We start from the raw sequence: 17,018 nt of genomic DNA, 5'->3' as shown, positions 1-17,018 counted from the left end.
GTTATTCATCAGGAACACCAACTCACTTTTCAAACAACACAAAGTACAAAGAGATTTTATTAAACTAAGTGAATGTTGGATCTTTAGCACCTAAATGTCTTGTTGCTGTAACATTATTCAGTCTGGAAATTAATATTAAATGAATCTGTCTCAACATCAGTTCATGTCAGTTCATCAGCTATTGACCCATGTCAGGCTTGAGGATAAGATCTGCAGGTTACAGCTATTTTAGAACTCAAACTCATAACAGTTAGAGTAGCCTAGGTGATTTTCACAAAGTAGCCAACAAAGTAGACCTACTTTACTCAACTGACCTCATTCACTTGCTTTTTGTCCAGATGGAACACTTGACCAGAACTTGTCGATGCAATTTCTTCATAGACTTTGTATCCAATATGATTCCTGTCATCACAGTCTCCAGTGAGCACAAACACCACCTGGGATTTGTAAAGGTGGAAGAGAGTTTGATAGATTTGCAGAAATCAATATATATTGATTAGCACCTATGATGTGCTAACACGTTAGTAGGCAAAGATGATGTGAACGCATATGATAATTACTAACCTGATACACTGGTTAACCACGGGCCTGCCAAGGAACATAGTTACTTATATTTCAGACCAAATTTGGCAATTGAAGTGAGACCATAACTATGCTAGCTTGCCTGGTACCCTCAACTCCTCATCTCATCATGCATCCATACACATTGCAAAGAATTTTAAAGCACTTCTTATTAAAGAGGTATTGTTTATATTGTCATCTTTGGATCTGAGTTTGGCCATCTGGCTTAATTGGTCAAAAGCTTGAGGCAGAAGAAACATTCTATAAGTTCTGTGCTTCAACTCAAAAGGCCTTTTGCATTTCTGTTCAAGCTATGTTTCCGCCATGGCCACAAGAAGGGCATGCCTAAACTGACCTCCTTAATCTCAAAATAAATATGTAAAGAATAGCCGGTATACTCAAAGCACCTAAACATACCTAGAAAAGCATTAGTAGCCTAGGTTAACTAAAGTGTGCTAGCATGGGAAAAGTAAAATGCTATGCTGAGTTTTGTTACGTGTCAGTAACTAACTGGTAATACTGAGTATATAACCCAGGAAAGACTCTCCATAAAAAGTGGCATTTGAAATATAGACCTAACCAACATAAGATGTTAATAAGCACTTTAATTAATCTGTAATCACTTCTTCCTTGTAGTCAAAACCAAAGTATCAATATGCTATTGATAAATATGGATTTACTACATTAGAATTAGATGACATATACATACTATGTTGGTAGATGTGTGGTTAAATGGTTATGACTATTGATATTTATCACACAGAGAATAATCAAAAGAGATAAGCAACCTTCCGTGCTTGTTCAGATAAGCAGGACTGGGGACAATGCCTACTTACTTGGGATTGTTTCTGCTGAATAAGCTGCAGCACCTCATGAGTGAGCCGGTAATCCTTGGATCGTGCATCAGTGAAAACGTAGATGAAAGAACCAGGAAGGGAAATTTCCAAGGCAATTTTTATAGCTCCAATACTCATTTCTGGACAGTCACCACCACCCTGTTGAGCAGAAAGCAAGATGAAATCATTTTATGAAGAAATGAATATTTTTGTCCTAAGTGACTTTAGGAGTTTAAAAATCAAACAATCACTCTTCACTTTTATTTTCTGTCACTTTGATCCCAGATTAATCACTTTAGTGGAGAGAGGATGAAAAAATATATAAATTGATACAGAACTGGAAAAGCTCTGTACTTATGGATACATTTTATTCTTCCTTAAGTTGAGATAACACACCCTCCCCTCTTTCAAACTTGCTCTTTGTCTGTGGTTTGCTGACCTACTCTCTCTTCAGGTACACTCCAAATGCTTTGCATTTTAAGGGTACTTGATATATTTTCTTTTATATCACAGTATTTGAGTGGTTCTTATTGCAATAAATGACCTTGAGTGAGTGTAGAGTTGGGAAGTGAACAATAGTCATTACTTGTGTTAGTAACTGGTACCTGAGATGTTAACTGTCCCTTAGTTACTGTCATCGGGTTCTAAGAAAATGGAAAGGGTGTTCTCTCTGTAGGCCAAACAGATCTCCAGGGGTACAGGACTAGGAAGACTTAGTTACCTTGATCAGTTAGTGCACAGAGGACACTCGGAACCCTTCGACTTCAGCACACATTTTCCCTAGGAGCATCCATGGCTGACTAAGTCCTCAGGCGTTCCTACACATTACCAGGAGCAGACTTTAAACTACTCCAGATGGATCTGCCACAGAAAGATCCTTCCAGAGCCCAAACTCATCCTAAAACTGAATTGAGCTCTAAAAAGTATCCTGCACTCAAAAGGGACCCCTAGCTTTTCACCCTATAAATGTGGATGAAGCAGTTACAACAACATATTTAATAAACAATGTTTTCTAAGTACTGGAAACACCATCTTGTGGAAAAACTCCACATGACAAGCACATGTGAAGGCTCAACACTGGCTAATAAACAATACTGGGAAGAAGTAGTGTAAATTTACACAGTTCAAATTGTGCAAGCCACAATTGCAAATAAAAGGTGTTCTGTGTAAAGAAACAAATTTCTTTATGTCATGCTCTTCAAAATGAAAGTTTCTTGAGCTTTTATGTAAGAACAAATGTAGAATCTCAGAGGAGTCAGAAAAGTTAGGAATATCTAGTAAAAAGGAAATATTTGAGTCACATAGGTCAAAGGAACTTACATTTTAATTTTTTTTTTTTTTGCTCTGGATGTAAGTGCATTTTTATAATTTAAAATGATGTTTTCCCTGACTTTCACATTTCCACACACCAATTATATTGGAATCATATATATTTCTGTTATTCTCAACATATTTGGTTAACAAAACACTCAATTATGGAAAATCCATCCCAAGTCACAAAGTTATCACATGAAGAAGCAGAGACTGAAGCCAGCTCTGCCTGCTAGGAGACTTCCACTGACTTCTCTTCTACAAAGCAGAGGCGTGCCTAAGACGCTGTCAAATCAGAGGAAGACAATTCTCCTTGTTCAGGGCACCCACCAAACACTGTTCCTTCTCAGATTGTCATACTTATTGAGTTTAATTATGACTCATGCTTCCTTCCATATAGAAATATACATGCAAGTACATATATATGTACCTATATTTCTATACATATGTTTATTATAAGCAGTATATGCAATTTTTTCCTTCTTTGCTCTCTTGCTCACTCTCTTTTCCTTTCTTCCTCCTCTGTCTCTCTCTCTCTCTCCCTCTTCTTCCTCTTTCTTCCTCTTTGTGTTCCCTCCTTTTTTTCCTCTTCATATGCATTGAAGTTTAATATATAACAGGAGAAAATAACCATGAGTGTGTAATTTAAATATGTCACCAAAGCCACAGCAACATTCACCTACACAAATTAAAGATAGCATAGAGACGAACTACATAACACAGCGACTTGAAAGATTCCAAAAACGTGATAGAAGGGGGTCTGCTTTCATGAACTTTTGAGTTTTTCTTTGAACTTTATAACTAATCATTAGCAGTAGGAGCATTCTTTCTCAGTCTTCTGAGCCTCATTTTGGCTTTATAATTTTACAGATAGATACAACTTGTTAAGTTGCAGAAGATACTTCAGATGTAAACATATTTACTGAAAACAAATTAGAAGCATGTGACCTTTCAAAAGTGAATGTTGCTTCTGGAATAAACTTTGAAAACATCACAGTCTCAGAGTTACAGCTATGTTCAATAATGAATTCCTGGAAAGCAAGATTATACAATGCGTGGAAATCTTATCAGCGGAGGAAGCAATAAAATACAGATGATTGTCTCACTGCCTTTCCTAAACACGGAACAGGGTGGGGAGAACGCTGAAATAAACGGAACCTTTGACCTCCGAGGAGTTAGAGAAATTTGAGGGATCTTTCCAAACCCTAAAGGGAAGAAGTTATCAAGTGAAAGGTCAAGAGACAAGGCAAGCCAGCTGCAGGGCAGGCTCCCCCACCCTGCCTTGCTTCTCATCAGCCCACTTCAGTTTTCCTGGTCTTTATTCTTAATGAACCAGGCTTCGTTTCCTTCCTTCCTACTGCTTTCTTTCCTTCCTTCCTTCCTTCCTTCCTTCCTTCCTTCCTTCCTTCCTTCCTTTTATTCCCTTTCCTCCCGTTCCTTTCCTTTCCTTTCCTCCTCCTTTCCTTTCCTTTCCTTTCCTTTCCTTTCCTTTCCTTTCCTTTCCTCCCTTTCCTTTCCTTTCCTTCCTTTCCTTGCCTTTCCTTTCCTTCCTTCCTCCCTTCCTTCCTCCCTTTCTAACTCAAAGTTGTCAAAAACTGACAAATTCCAAAATAACTCTTTTTAAAGACAAGTTTTCTCTGTATAGCCCTGGCTGTCCTGGAACTCACTTTATAGACCAGGCTAGTCTAGAATTTATAAAGATCCACCTGCCTCTGCCTCCCAAGTACTGGGATTAAAGGTGTGTGTCATCACTGCCCAGTCCTAAAAAGACTTTCTTATTTCAATCTACATATCTTTTTCTAACTTCATAATAAAAACACAAATGATTCAAAGATACTTTAGTGTAAATAAACCATGTCTATTTAAAAATCATAAGAACTTTACATGATTTTTATTTTCCTTCTTTACTCGGTTACCGAAGTTATTTAAATAATGTACTATATGACTTTGACATTCAGTGGTGGCGCACGCCTGTAATCCCAGCACTCAGGAGGCATAGCCAGGTGGATCTCTGTGAGTTCGAGGCCAGCCTGGGCTACCAAGTGAGTTCCAGGAAAGGTGCAAAGCTACACAGGGAAACCCTGTCTCGAAAAACAAAAACAAAAACAAACAAAAAAAAAAGACAAGAGTTTTGCTCTATGGCTCCAGCTGTCCTTTAATTCATAATCTTTCTGCCTAGGCCTCTGTAATGTTTGAATTTATAGGCCTTCATCACCATGCCCAATTTGAAGAACTTTGTAAAGGAATTACAATGCTTACCCTTATTCTAACATGATTTTGTTCTGCTGAATTTTGAGCCTGGTCTCAAAGTCAGATTATAGTCCCCCAGCACAGAATCCACACGCTGAAAGGGTCTTACCTGTGCAGTTTCCACTTTACATGGAAAATTAGACATGAAACTCAGTTTCAATGAATCAATATTGTATAACCCTCAGGTATAAATATCACCACTGATTTCAGACCAAGAGAAGATAATGCACATGTAGAAATGATTAGGTTATATTGAATATAATTCTAAGCTGTGTCCAAAGCAAGGTTAAAATAAATCTGAACAATTGCAGAGTTCACTGGCACATGTGCTGCCCTTCGTCCCTGGTAGGAAATATGGCAAGGATGTCCTCAGAGACAAGAAGAATCCTCAGAGTTCCCAAACCATAGCAATACATACCACATATCCAGGAATGTCACATACCCAATATGCTACCCTTTGCTACAAATAAATGATGAAATAAATTTAAAGAAGGTGGGTTTCACATTAAAGCCTCAATGACTGACCTTTATGTGGGATGCCCTAACTAATAACAACCATGCTTCTAGGTTGTCAAGTGTCAATCAAGAATGATTACTCATCTGCAACTGACCTTAGAACTTGTTGGAACTTCTATAGTAAGTGAAGCTTCATTTGTAGAGTCCCAGAAGAAGATAAGTTTATTACGATTTAAATATTCATAAAGAATAAATGATGTTTCAGGCACCTGATACTTTAAAGAGGAATTAAGAAAAGTATGTACTTTAATATTCCCATAATCCAGGGGCTTTTTCTTATTTCACAAGTTGTAACAGCAAATAGTCCAGGTAGTACACCGCCTCACTCCAAAGGCATGTAGAGGTACACAGGCTTGACTGTAGGCAAAATGTGAAGCTGGAAAGTGATCTTTAGGTAATCCCAGTTCTCATCCTTGGTAGCACCCTCCCCTCCCACCTGTACCTGCTTCTTATAGAATTTCTTTCTTTGTTCTTCAATGATCCTACGCTGTTTTATTATGAACTCTTTCCCCATCAAATTAAGGCAAGAGTTCTCTAGACAGAGTGGATCTTTGATCATGCTTCCTAGATGGCCACATGTGCTCCGAAGACAAGACCCAGAAAGCAGCCAGGCAGGACCAGTGCCATCCTCGCAGTCATCATTATTGCACTAAAGATTGGGCATTTGTGCTGCCAAAACCTACTTGGGGGTGGGGGCGCTGGAGAGATGGCTCAGAGGTTAAGAGTGCCAACTGCTCTTCCAGAGGTCCTGACTTCAATTCCCAGCAACCACATGGTGGCTCAAAACCATCTGTAATGAGATCTGGTGCCCTCTTCTGTATACATAATAAATAAATAAATCTTTTTTTTTTTTTTCCAGAGCTGAGGACCGAACCCAAGGCCTTGTGCTTGCTAGGAAAGCGCTCTACCACTGAGCTAAATCCCAACCCCATAAATCTTTAAAAAAAGAAAGAAAGAAAGAAAGAAAGAAAGAAAGAAAGAAAGAAAGAAAGAAAGAAAGAAAAAGGAAAAAAGGAAAAAAACCCTACTTTGGGAAGCCTGGTTTTCTCCCGGCCTCTGCCTCCTGCTGGTTCCTCTGTGCCACTTCCAGCTGTCTGTGGAAGTCTCTCTTCCTTCTGCTTCAACACTCACATGCAGGTTTTGAATGCTTTGTGGTACACTTGGTAATCTTTTTTATTATAGGTTAGTCAATGAAGATGGTAATATTGACTATTTTCCCTAATGTGATAAAATATATATTTATACTGCATATTTTTATGGCTTTGTAAAAAATGTATTAGTACAATTCATTTTACTAATAAAGCTAATTTTAAAAGTTTATAATTTGTAAAGATTTCACATGAGGAAGTTTTATATAGACAAGGTTCATGGTCACTAAATATCCAATAAAAATAATCTGCTAAAATGGGGACCACATATATAATACAGTAGACAAATGAGGATTATTAAAAATCAACACATACAAAGAAAGATGGAGCCTTGGTTTAAAAGTTTATATGTGGAAACCCAAGGGACTTAGCTGATGACTAGACCACTATTCAGTAATGTGATGTGTCTGCCAAAGAGAGCAGATACAGGGCTCCAGCATCAGCAGTGGCGCCCAGATGTTGCTATACGCAGGTCCCAGGTGTCATCTTCAGACAAAGGCCAGGACTGAAATCTCTAGTTAGAACTGTTTAGGTCTGGGGTACTGATAGCACTCTGGAAAGGACCCAAGCATCTGACAGGGTAATTGCAAAGGCAATATTCAAAGTCAATTCCAATTCCAAGGCTCCAAAACTAATCTTCAAGACTCAAGAAATTGCAAGATTCAAGAAATAAAAATAAAGGTCTCTTGGAGAAATAATTGCTTCTGATCTATTTAGACTGAGAAGAAACCTCTCAATTTTCCTTTATATTAATTTCATTAGAAGAAACATTGTCACTTTACTATAGTAAACCTACTTTTGCAAGGAAGCCTTTTGACTTCCAACCATTATCTAAAACAGACAGAACCAGATCTATAAATTACTGTGGGGAGCAGACAACCCCCTCCGTGTGTTAAGTGGTGTATATGGAATGAACCAAGGCATCATGTTAGTAGGTTGTTTTCCACAAGGAGACTCAAATGTAAATTTTGGAGTGCATCATGCATTTTTCCTCAAAAACAGTCTCACACAGGTGCTCTTTGAAAGAAAGCTCAAGAAACTTCCCATTCTCATCAACCCTGTCTAGCCATCTGTAAACTCCGTTTTCCAAACAAGCAGAATATGCTTCTGTAATCTTTGTCCTTCAATGTTCACCCAAAAGGTCATTTTAAGAAATCAATCATAGGCTGGAGAGATGACTCAGAGGTTAAGAGCATTGACTGCTCTTCCAGAGGTCCTGAGTTCAATTCCCAGCAAGCACAAGGTGGCTCACAACCATCTATAATGAGATCTGGTGCCCTCTTCTGGTATACATGCATATATGCAGGCAGAACACTGTATACATAATAAACAAACAAATCAATCAATCAATCATCCATTTAGTTCTGGATATGGTACCAGAATGGGTAGCTAAAAATGAGTCACACATTTCTACAGGTGCCCTCCAGGCTCAGATTCTCTCATTCACCCTGAGGACACATAGTAGTCCTCAAGGAACTTTTAATCTTTCAGAAACTAACAAAAACTCTAAGATGCAAACTAGCTGTCAAGATGTTTCACTAGCCACAGCAAAATCATAATACTAAAATATCCGTCAGCATCAGCATCACACTACAGAAAATGCACCTGTAATCACTCTTAATAAACTTGGCCTCTCTGATTCAGTAAAAATTTTCCGAAGAGAGAAAGTAACTTTCTAATTTTAATTAATTTTGTCACTTTCCTGCTCGGTAATTTTAGGTAAGCTCAAGAGAAGCTGGGAAGTGGGAACAGAGGTAAAAATAATTGAGTAATGAATTCATTTGGATAAAGATAAGGTCAGTCCTAGACCCCCCAGCTGCCTTTAATTATCTACTTTCCTGCTTTGAATGACAATAAAAGGGAAATTGTGTAAATAAATGTGTTAATTTGATTAGATTAATAAGGTTACTTAAAGCGACAGTTGGAAGGAAAGCTGCAGAATGACACAGGCTGGCTTAGGCATTAAAAGCCCCTTTGTTTGGTTTGGTTTGGTTAATAATTTTTGACATCATAATTATCACTTCTCCTTCCTCTTTCTTCCTCCAAATCCTCCCATGTACCTCCCACTTATGCTCTTTTAAATTCATGACCTCTTTTTCTTCATTGTTGTTATATACAAATATACATATATGTATAGATACACATATGAAATGTGTCTATATAAACACAAACATTACATATATATGTATATGTGTATAAATGTATAGTGTGTGTGTGTGTGTGTGTGTGTGTGTGTGTGTGTGTGTGTGAATATATGAATGAGATCAGCCTTGGTACTTGAAATTTGGGGAACTAAGTGTAATATCTCAACACTGGTGTTTACTCATTTGTAAGACGAAACAGTAATATTTGGGTAGTTTTAAATTGAAATAGTGACTTTGAAACACTTGCAAAACTTTCCCCAGGGCATACATTCCATAACTAATGCACATTAATGTCCTAAGTATGTGGAGACTGTTTCCCTTAAAGAAACACTGCAGGTAGCAGCAGCAACAGTCACCAATCCGTCTTCGCATCAGATGCCACAATCTGCTCCTGAAGCCCATGCATGCATTACAAATTGGACTCTTTAACCAAATTATTTTCCCCAAATTAAACAATTAAGTACAGGCCATTCTTCTTTACTCCTAGAGAAGTCATAAGTACACTTGTTCACAGCTGTGTTTCTTAGAAAACAAGAAGTTACATAAAGTGTTTCCTGTCTGTCACAGCAAATTCTCCTAAAGTTGGCATTATCTTGGCCTCCATTTGGGAATACTGTTTGCCAGCTTAGCTGTAGTGTTTCCTGGTCTCTGTTGGCAAAGGATTTTAGTATCAACCATTCTTCTGGAACAACCAAACATTTCCCACACACATCCACGGCTGCACTTGCTCCTTTTGGCTCAGCCCTGCACTCATCCTTTTTGTTCAGGATGGAGGGAAATTAGACTGCACCCTGATCTTCCTATAGCTCTATCCTCTTGCTTAGTGAACATGGATGTCCTGCGTACATTAGGGCTTTCTAAAAGTCCATCCCATTAAATGCTACAAAAGAAAGTAAGTTCTGTGGAGAACTTTGCACTGGAGAACGGTCAACAATATATGTGAAAGTTGTGAGTGCCATTTAATTATGTAGCCCTCTCTTGGATATTATTCTTGTGGAATTTTTTCTTGGTATTTCAAATGTTTGACTAATGGGCTTTTTGTTCTTTAAAACATTTGGATAAAATACTGAAAAGCGTAACAGTGCCAATAATATTTTCTAAAACTCAACAGGCTTTATAATTTCTTATAAAGAATGTGACCCAAGGCAGCACACTTCCCTGAATATTTACAACTGTATTAATTGCCAGGCTCTGTGTGATCTGAATACCATTGGTTACCATTTGTCTTTTCCTCCTTCTCCCCAGGGAGAAAGTTCAGTTGCCTTTAAACTTACTTCTCTGTCATCAAAATGGAAAGGAATAAAATACAATCAATGCAATAAACTTAATGATGTAAATGTAGTAACTTGCGTCAATTTTTCTTAGAAATGTTTAGATTAGTTTCCTTATTCCATTTCTCTATGGGAAAATAAACTAAGACAGATGCAGTGTTAATGGACAAGTATTTAATGTACTTCAAACTGAATTCCCCCCCCCCTTTTTTGTTTTCAAAATCAATTTAGATGTGAAAGGAATGTTTTCTGATGTTTGCTTTCCCACAAGTCCAAGTTGAATTTTAATAAGACAGCAAGCTTTGCTTTGTTTGATGCCTGTGATTTGTCAGGGGTGGGGGAGGTCAGGAATTAAACCCCAAACAAAATCTAGTATCCTACACTAAACTTTTATAAAATAAAAGTTGCTCACACTAATTTATGAAACAATAAAATATTATCCATGCAAAGAACAAAAAGAAAATAGTACATATATCTTAGATTAAATGTAAAGTGCTAAGTTGCTTTTGTTTTTTGTTTTTTAATTTGGCCCTTACTTAGTACAATGTTTCCCTTAATTGAAAAAAAAAAGGAAGTATTTACTAGAAATATTCAAATTAAAATACTCCCATGGTATCCTTGATGTTTGTAATAGTGCCCAGTATTGAATGAAAGGAAAAACTAAATATATGATTTCTTTCTCAACAAGATATTCTAATTGAGCCCTTGTGGATCTTAGGACAACACAAGCCAAAACAGGACGGCAATAAATAATAATAATAAGATGTGCCTCGCCCAGGGTAAATGTCCAGAGACAAGGACACCAGCTCTAGTTCCAAGAGAAAGAGATTTTTTTCTAATGGAGGTAAAAATCAAACTACCCTAAATACTGACTGCATCCGACTCAGTTCCAGAGGGTGTTAGGAAGAGCTCTGCCAAGAGAGTCAAGGGGGTGTGAGTCAGGAAGCAGGATCCTTCACCCTGGAGACAAATGGCACGGAGAATACAGACACTCCCTGAAGATCCTTCAAAATGCAAACGGGGAGAGGCAGGAAATGGCAGTGTGGTGCCAGGTCTTCTTTGGAACGTGGCTATTTTCAGTCTTTTCAGACATTTGTGAAGATAGTTTGTCTGTATTCTTACAGAGAAGAAGGTGAATACAGCAAGTCTCCCCCTAATAGGTCCTCAGCTTGAAATCTCCCTCAAATGGCCTTTCTGGGTCTCTACAATGTATTGAAAACTGAGATTGGGTTTTCAAGACATCTTTGCACCCGATGAGTTTAAATCATCTTGATATAATGTTGCAGCTAATGAACATTTTTTAAAAGAAGTGTCACTCATTTATGCAACAGCTATGTAAACCACACCCTAATACCCTGGTTAATCCCCCAAAAGGCGCACAGGCTACAGTGAGAACTACAAGGCTCTTGACATTAGGGGTTCACAGTAGAATGAGTGAATGTAGCGACTGAGGCAACCACGAAAATGGAATTCCTCAAGTCATAATCCCTTAGCAGAATAAACAATTCTATAAGTTTTTTTTTTCCTGGGGAATCTCAACATCTGTAGATTTTTCCTATTCTTTTATTTTCTTTTTAAGAAATCTTTTATTGACTTTACATATCAACCACAGATTCCACTCTCTTCCCTCCTCCTGCTCTCTGCTCCCAGCCTTCCCTCCCCAACCCACCCCCTAATTCCCTTCTCCAAAAGGTCTCCCCTGGGGAGTCAGCAGAGCCTGGTACATTCAGTTGAGGCAGGTCCAAGCCCCTCCCCATGCATAAAGGCTGTGCAAGGTGTCCCACCATAGGTAATAGGCTCCAAAAAGCCAGGTCATGCACCAAGGATAGATCCTGATCCTAGTGCCTTAAGCAAACCAAGCTACACAACTATCTTGCTTATGCAGAGGTGGCTCAGAGATTAAGAGCACTAGCTGCTCTTCCAGAGGTCATGAGTTCAATTCCCAACAACCACATGGTGGCTCACAAGATTTTTGTATTCTAAGGGAGAAAAAAGTGGCTAGGAATTAAGCAGCAAGTCAATGACTATTGTAGCAACAAGCTATAAGGGCAGAAGGATGAAGGATTGCTGATAGGGAAGGTGACAAAAGGAAAATTCATTAAAACATAGGAATACTTGGGATACTTGTGCAAATTCATTTACATATTCATGATTATAATTCAGTTTGGCAAGCACATCAAGACATGCACAAAACAGAAGCAACCTTAGCGTTCCCAATCAAGCTGTTCACCAAACACTGCAACTAATTAGACATTAATACTTTAAAATGTGTTTTGAGCTGTGCTCATGTGCAGATTCTGGCATATCTGCCCATCACTTCACTCGAATCCCTATGCGAGCATACTGTACATGTCAGGCATTTTACCCCAAGAGTTTAATAATAATGTATGATGTATAATGATATCAAACATGTTCTTCTGATGTAAATATGCCATGTGTTCTATGACCAAGAGGCAGTGAGATAAGAATGAGCCTGGAGGACAGAGCAGGAATCTAGGAAGAAACCATATTCAGAATGAGACTGAGTATTTTAAAGATTGTAAATTCTATTAAGGGAGTGCAGAGTGGGGATTTAAAGACAGGAACGCCCTGTGCAAAGAGAGTAGCATATGCAAAAGCCCCGGGAGAAGGATGAGGACACAGAATGGGGAGGATCTATGCAAGTCTCCTGAGGCAGAACCCAGAGCATGGGGAAATGCGTGGCCCCAGAAAGGGATGAAAGGTGGACGGGTCTCAGGCATTCCAACTTATGAGGAGTATTTATGAAGCCCCTGCAGGGGTCAAAGTTCAGAGATATGTTCTGAGACTTCCATCTACAGATTCGAGAAGGACTGAAAAGTAAAAGCCAGGGCAAATTCAAAAACATCAGTTAGGTGCTTTTCTCCACTAGTTCAGTAAAGTCACTGGGATTCAGGGTAGTGTCAGGAGAGAGAAACAGTGAATTTTAAAGACATCTATGAAGTTTAAAAGAAGACTTTGCCAAAGTTCGCTTAAGAGGTAGGTGAGAGGTGTATTAACAATGAATCAAATATTCGGTTGGCTAATCACAGTGCCACAGCAACATCTGCAAAGCTGACAAACAGGAGACAGAGACCAAGGGTTAAGGGTCAGGTTTGGAGAACCATAGAAGGAACTTCCCTGAGTCTCATTTTAGAGAGCCACCTTGACATCCAAGAGATTAAAATGAGGACCTGTTCCTCCAAAGAGACTAAGGCTCAAAACAAATGTGATCACGTGCAATTTTACTTTAAGAGGGGCCATAAAATGAGGAGAAAGTGGGATCCAGTTCCTAAAGCTTGAGGAACCCCAATGTTTGCTGGTCAATTTGAAGGTCAGAGTTCCCAGGAGGTGGCACAGGGAAAGTGGGAAGAAAAATAGGAAAGGGGATGAGAGAAAAAGGGAGTGTCAACGAGGAGGAAAGGGACAATATTATGAAAGACAAAGAAACCAAAGGCTTCGTTTCTATGAGCCTGTACATGAAACCAAAGTCAGTCACTCGCTCTGAGGAGAACACTTGCTGAAACAGCCTCTATTATAGGATTTCTAATAGTTATAGAATAAAGGTTTAAGGAGAGTGAGAGAGACTTTAAATTGTCAGTAAAAGGAGTGAGGGGTTGAACTGAGTAAAGATACACAGCAGAACTGTGAGAGGACAAGAAAGGTGGTCATGGTCTCATCGCGCCCTCCTGCAGGAGCTTCATCAAACACTCCCACAGGTTGGAATGCCTGAGACCCGTCCACCTCTCAGCCCTTTCTGGGGCCACGCATTTCCCCAGGCTCTGGGCTCTGCAATGGACTTGCATAGATCCGCCCCATTCTGTGTCCTCATCCTTCTCCCAGGGCTCTTGCATATGCTGCTCTCTTTGCACAGAACGTTCTTGTCTTTAAATCCTCACTTCTGTGCTCCCTTGGCAGAATTTACAATCTTTAAAATACTCAGAGTCTGATCTTGAATGTGATTTCTTCCTAGAGTCCTGCTCTCTCTTCCAGGCCTGTTCTTATCTCACTGCCTCTTTGTCACAGAGCAGGTGGTATATTGTGCCACGTGGTGAGACGGTCACAGCCCTTGTCAACTGGTGGATAAGCATGAACAGTGTGGATAGTCAATTCACTCAGAAAAGACGTTTTGCCTTCAGAACAGAAAAGCACTGCACAGGGAAGACAAAACAATGTTTTAAAATGATAAGTCTCAGGACTCAAATTGGCAGAAAGTGAAAAACTGAAAGACCTAATGGCCTGGGAGAAGGCCTAGGAGCCACTTGCCTGGAGTTCCCGGTGGATGTAAAGAAATGTAAGTAGCATAAGAAGCTGCCTCAGTATCTCTATGGACAGTGTGTTGATGGAGACTGAGATGCCTGAATTAGTTATTTGGGAAATGGAAGGCTTGAAAGAGTGGCAAGGTTCAGAATGTTTGTGGGAATTCAGGACTAAAGCACGGTGAAGGTCCCCTGAGATGGGCTAGTAAGTCAAGGAGTAAGGAGGTGCTATTGAACGAGGATAGGCTACTACTACACACATTGAAGTCACTTGGCATGGCACCAGCCCTGAGGAGAAACTATGAACAATGAGTCTAGATGAATGCTGGAAAGTGTCGAAAAAGAGTCTATAGATGAGAGCAGCAGAAGCCGCTGAGAAAGTGTAGTAAATACAGCCTCACAGAAGCAAATTCTCCTAATGAATAGATTTAGGGACAATCTCAAAGCAGCGGGAAAGGGACAATACACACCCACTCATTCTCCAAGTACTGCCTTCAGAATGATACTTGAATGAATGCTACTGGCCTTTCCTAGTCACCATATGATATTTACACTCAACCGTTCTATACGGGCAATTCAGAGGAAGGAGAATTACAATGACCTTAGTTCTGTTCTTTATGTTGTGAGAAAGAATTATTAACTGTTTCTTTGGTATCAAGGGGAAGGGACCTTTCTAGGACAGGGTTCAGCAAACAGTTTCTGTAAAGAAGTCAAATAGTCTCTGTCCCCACTTCTCAGATCCATTGTCACGGGGCAAAGGCAGCTGTTGGTGCTGCACGAACGGACTTAGAATATCAGATTCTGTATCTATCTATTGATTCATTCTGGACATGGGTGGGAAGAGGCCATGCCATGATGTGTCCTGAGTCCCCTGAGAGAATGGCTACTTCCTTCGGATTCTAAAGTGAGGAAAATCAGCCAAAGATGCATGGTTTTCCCCCTTCACTCACCTGAACATAGAGCTCTCTGAGTTCATACTGAAATTTTTTGGGATCTGTGGTAATTGTCACTGGACCGATTTCTGTGGAGACAAAAAAAAAAAAATGGCATAGATCAACAAACTGTAGCCAATAACATTAAATACTTCACTATGTTTGCAAATATCTTTTTTCCATGTACTAAATAATTGTTGACTAATAACAGCTAAAGACTCATTTGATAGCTACCAAGAGATAGTTCATAATTTGCTATGAATTTCACATATCTAAAACAGTATATTTTCAACCTTAGGAAATGCAAGTGGGGGTAAAACTGGCACAAGATCTCGGTTCTTTCTAACTTCATCGGTCAGAAAATACTCAGCACATACGTGGCTGCTGTTAATACGTAAATGAATCAGTCACACATCCATCCTGTAATTCAATTTCCTACATTGTAGAGAAAAAGCCATATCAGTTAGTTCAAAATACAGTACATGGCTAAACAAAGAGGGGACAAAGAAAAGAAAAATGAGCATTCACCACCCAGCCTACATGATTTCTTAATAACTTCAAGAGGCACAGACACAAAAGCACTAGCCATGCCAGAAAGAGTCCCTACAATTTCTTTCCCTATGGCTGGGATAGCTGGGTCTCATTATCGCCACTCTGCTAAGCTGGCTTGGACCACAGTTACCTTCAGAGCTGTGTTCCCCCCAAGACTTCCTTGAGGTACAGAGCAAGCCACCACTCTAGTAGGAGTAAGTCATGGCTCCTGCTTCCCATGCAGAGTCGCGACTTGTGGTTTGAGTTAAGTGCAAAGAAGCAATCTGGATATCAGCTTGTATTAAGATGATTATAAACATACATGCACACAGATGCACACATAAATACACACATTATTTTTGGCAAATGCAACATGGTTGCTTGTAAAAAAATATTTTTCAGTACCTAAAGCTTATTCTTTAAAAAAAACTTTTAAAATACATAATTGAAATACACGTTTAGATACCTTTCATCTTTGTGAGAAATCATCCATGTATTTGAGTAGTAGTACTGAAGTTCATCTAGGTATCACACACAAATACATAACATTTAAATTCCTAGAGCAGATGAAAAGTTTTCTATTTTATGTAAGGAAGATCTAGGATGCACTCAAAATTATAGTGTGTAATAGCAACACAAAATTAGAAAGATTCTTAGTAATTAGCTTTTATAAAAGATGGTCTAGTTCAGAAGCATATTGGATTTTATACTTCAAAGGATAATAGCTAATTAGCCAGACCTTCTATAACATGCTACATTATGGCTTGAAGCAGGCTGTAGAATTTGAAAAATAAATGAGATAAATTGGAAAGGAACACAATTTCTCTGCCATGATCTGTGTAATTTTTCTTAGATATGGCATGAGAAAAATATCTTGACCCTTCTCTATAGATTAGACACCTTGCAATTTTCAAAAGGAATGGCGAGCTGATTGGCTAAACCATGTGAAAATGCAAACATCTGCATTCCATACAAAGCAGAGTGGCCATTAGCCATGTTCTGAGTGTATGGAAAAATGAGGGAAGCCGAGTCCCTCAAGACTAAACAAAGGCATACTTTGTAAAGGAATGCAAAACAGTGACTGGGCATGCCAGACAGTTACACCCTGACAGATGAATTGTCAACAGCAGTGTCAAGCTAGTCGTCTAGGTTCCCGCATGGCACACTACTAAAGTCATTCGAGAATGTAGAAATACAAAGACGATGGTGGGGTGGAACTGTGTAAGAATAAATGGAAAGAAGAATAAGGAATGTAGCTTGTA

At 39.1% G+C, this 17,018-nt stretch overlaps 1 protein-coding gene across 1 annotated transcript in view; it reads right to left on the bottom strand.

Annotated features, from left to right (window-relative positions):
- Hmcn1 (hemicentin 1) overlaps positions 1–17,018 on the bottom strand; it is a 439,960-nt gene that overhangs the window by 317,320 nt on the left and 105,622 nt on the right. The window contains exons 2-4 of the mRNA XM_036202400.1: positions 15,244–15,314; positions 1,398–1,556; positions 315–437 (exon numbers count right to left, since the gene is read on the bottom strand). Coding sequence (XP_036058293.1) covers positions 315–437; positions 1,398–1,556; positions 15,244–15,314 — 353 coding nt within the window. The remainder of the gene's footprint in view (positions 1–314; positions 438–1,397; positions 1,557–15,243; positions 15,315–17,018) is intronic.

The sequence above is a fragment of the Onychomys torridus genome, chromosome 11 (genome assembly GCF_903995425.1).
Source record: "Onychomys torridus chromosome 11, mOncTor1.1, whole genome shotgun sequence".
Lineage (NCBI taxonomy): Eukaryota > Metazoa > Chordata > Mammalia > Rodentia > Cricetidae > Onychomys > Onychomys torridus.
The sequence above is the reverse complement of the archived record's forward strand: the minus strand, read 5'-3'. Positions and strand labels throughout refer to the sequence as shown.